Source organism: Montipora capricornis, chromosome 7 (assembly GCF_036669925.1).
Source record: "Montipora capricornis isolate CH-2021 chromosome 7, ASM3666992v2, whole genome shotgun sequence".
Lineage (NCBI taxonomy): Eukaryota > Metazoa > Cnidaria > Anthozoa > Scleractinia > Acroporidae > Montipora > Montipora capricornis.
This window is the reverse complement of record NC_090889.1, coordinates 42,196,646-42,199,041: the sequence shown is the minus strand read 5'-3', so window position 1 is coordinate 42,199,041 and position 2,396 is coordinate 42,196,646. Positions and strand designations below refer to the sequence as shown.

The 2,396-nt window shown below is 36.8% G+C and overlaps 1 protein-coding gene across 1 annotated transcript in view; it reads left to right on the top strand.

Moving 5' to 3' along the window:
• The window catches only part of LOC138055992 (fibroblast growth factor receptor 1-like), a 64,666-nt gene extending 62,489 nt beyond the window's left edge, over nt 1-2,177 (top strand). Inside the window, exons 20-21 of the mRNA XM_068901848.1 lie at nt 121-217; nt 1,274-2,177. Coding sequence (XP_068757949.1) covers nt 121-217; nt 1,274-1,399 — 223 coding nt within the window. The 3' untranslated portion in view covers nt 1,400-2,177. The remainder of the gene's footprint in view (nt 1-120; nt 218-1,273) is intronic.
• The last annotated feature ends 219 nt before the right edge of the window (nt 2,178-2,396 follow it).

Genomic DNA, 2,396 nt, shown 5'->3' with positions numbered 1-2,396 from the left:
AGAAAGATGAGATCGAGTTATCAATTATCTAGAGTTACTGCTTCTATAATTCTCATCAATCAACGTGAGATGAGTGGACAGGGGTTAAGACTAAGATAACGTTAAACTGTTTGTTCCCAGGTATCACTTCATGGAGAGGTGCTGGCAAGAAAATCCTGACTTTCGTCCAAATTTTGAAAATATTCGTAAAGATTTGCTTTCTCTCATCGAAAAAGAGGTAATTATCGAGATCTGCTTTAAAATGCCAATCTGACGCAACACTTTTTTTCGTTTTTTTCACATCTCTATTCATGAACGATAAAGACATTCTAGTAGAGCAGTTTTCAAATAACTTTCGTAAGTAATTACGCGATTGCAATTGCTACGCTTAGTGATTGGTTTAATAATAATAATAATAATAAATAATAATAAATCCAAACGGGAATAGGCTGGTGATCGTAAGTAAATAAGGCAATCAATTGCTAATATATCCCCTCCCTACCTTACTGTACTTCAAATTTGTAGGGGAATTTGGCCGTACATCGCTGATCGACCGAGGAGTAGTGACATGATCCTGATTGCAGAGAATGTGTGAAATTGTCTCCTCGGAAATAGCCGCTATGAGGCCACAGTTGTGTATGTGTTGTCTTGGTGTTGATATTGTGGTTAAGGCATCCAGCCGGTAATCTGGAGACCCAGGTTCAATTCCTAGTTGAGCACATTTTCACTTGTTTACTTAGTTGCGTTGATTTCGGTTCCCAAATTAACCTTCTCTATAATATATGTATATATTTAGTATATCTTTGCGGTAGAGTGCTCGATGCGTTCGCAGAGCGTAGTATATCTGAAGATTGAACTAATCAATAACACACAACGTTTTCTGTGACTCTTGAGTCTCACGCTTACGCGATCATCAGACATATTATTAATTAGGTTAAAAGTATTGCTTCCTAATAATAAATATTAGAAAAAAATAATCAAGGAGGAAAACTAATGCAGCGATCAGTCATTAATACACTCTTAATATATATTTATGAAATCTAAACAAGGATGTAATTTGTTTAGTAGTTACAGGTTGTGCATTCCAGAACTAGCGTCAGTTAATTGAAGAGCTATAGAGCTGAAGAGAAAAAGCTATTTCCACCAATTCTTACTTGAACAGTTGTCTTGACCCAATGATGACTCTTTCAACTACTTATTAATACCGTCCTGGGAGAAATATCTAGTCGTGTTGACCGGAATTGAATTAAAAGAGATTAGAAAATGATGTTCTTGTTTTATGTGAATTTTTCAGTTGTACCTCGGACTGTTGGACGAATCGAAGTACGATGGAACAAAATACTCAATGGTCGAGGACGTGTGTGCGGCGGCTTCAGTTCAGCCACGCTCTAAGAAGAAATGGTCAAGTCTGAAGTACTGAAGAAGCAATCAGTTTCTTTTGATTTAATTGAGTTAAAAAAGGAAATGTATTAAGTAAAGGTAACAAGGAACTAGGTAAATTGACATCGTTGTCATTAGTGTTAAGAGTCAAATCTTTATTTCAACCAATGACAACCCCCAGAAGAACCGATCAGTCACAGTCTTTCTTGTGGTTGGTTGTAAAAGTGGCGGGAGTTGTTTTTGAACAATATGCAGTAAGCGTAGTGATTCTTTCATCACTTTTGTCATTTTAGCATAAAACGCTTTGAAGATTTAGAATTCCTAAAATGATAAATCCCGCTATTCAGTTAGCATTGATAGAAACCAAGATATTTTGCAAAAATTGTTAGCAATAGAATTATACGGCTCTTGTTGTTTCGGGATGTTACGTTACGTTGTTAAAGAAACTGGTAGGTATAGAATGCTTATGACCAAGGTGTAGCAGCCTATCTAAGATTATGCTTTATCAAGTAAATACAATTTAGAATAAGTAAAGTAAAATCAGTCACCCTGATGCTTACAGAATGAAAATCAGAAAACATCCAATCCTTGGTTTTGCAAATGACCAACTTCAGCCGGTGAATTTTCGTGATGAGTCATGGCAGCCATAGTAAGGAGCTAAGACAGTACGACGACGGTGACGAGGACGCCACAAAATAAAATAAAAAAGCTAGTAATGAGTTTAATGAAAAAAAACAAGACTCTGCAGGCCCTGCACGTGAGTTTTACATTTTGGTACATTTCGTGGTCGTTGTCGCCGTGATAACGACGTGACCAACTTTGAGGTCCACTTGAAGGTACTTGAACAATCGCTTAACACTTACCAGCTTGCAAAGTTTTCTTCTAACTGGTGTTTGTCCTGACCAACTCAATATTCCCCTCAAACTACCTGCTAATTAGTGAATGTTTTAGTTAGTGGAGAGAGAGGATTCTTCTATCAACAACAATTAAGAAAGCCACAAAGGTTGCTAGGTTAAGTGCTTCTTCACGTATTACTA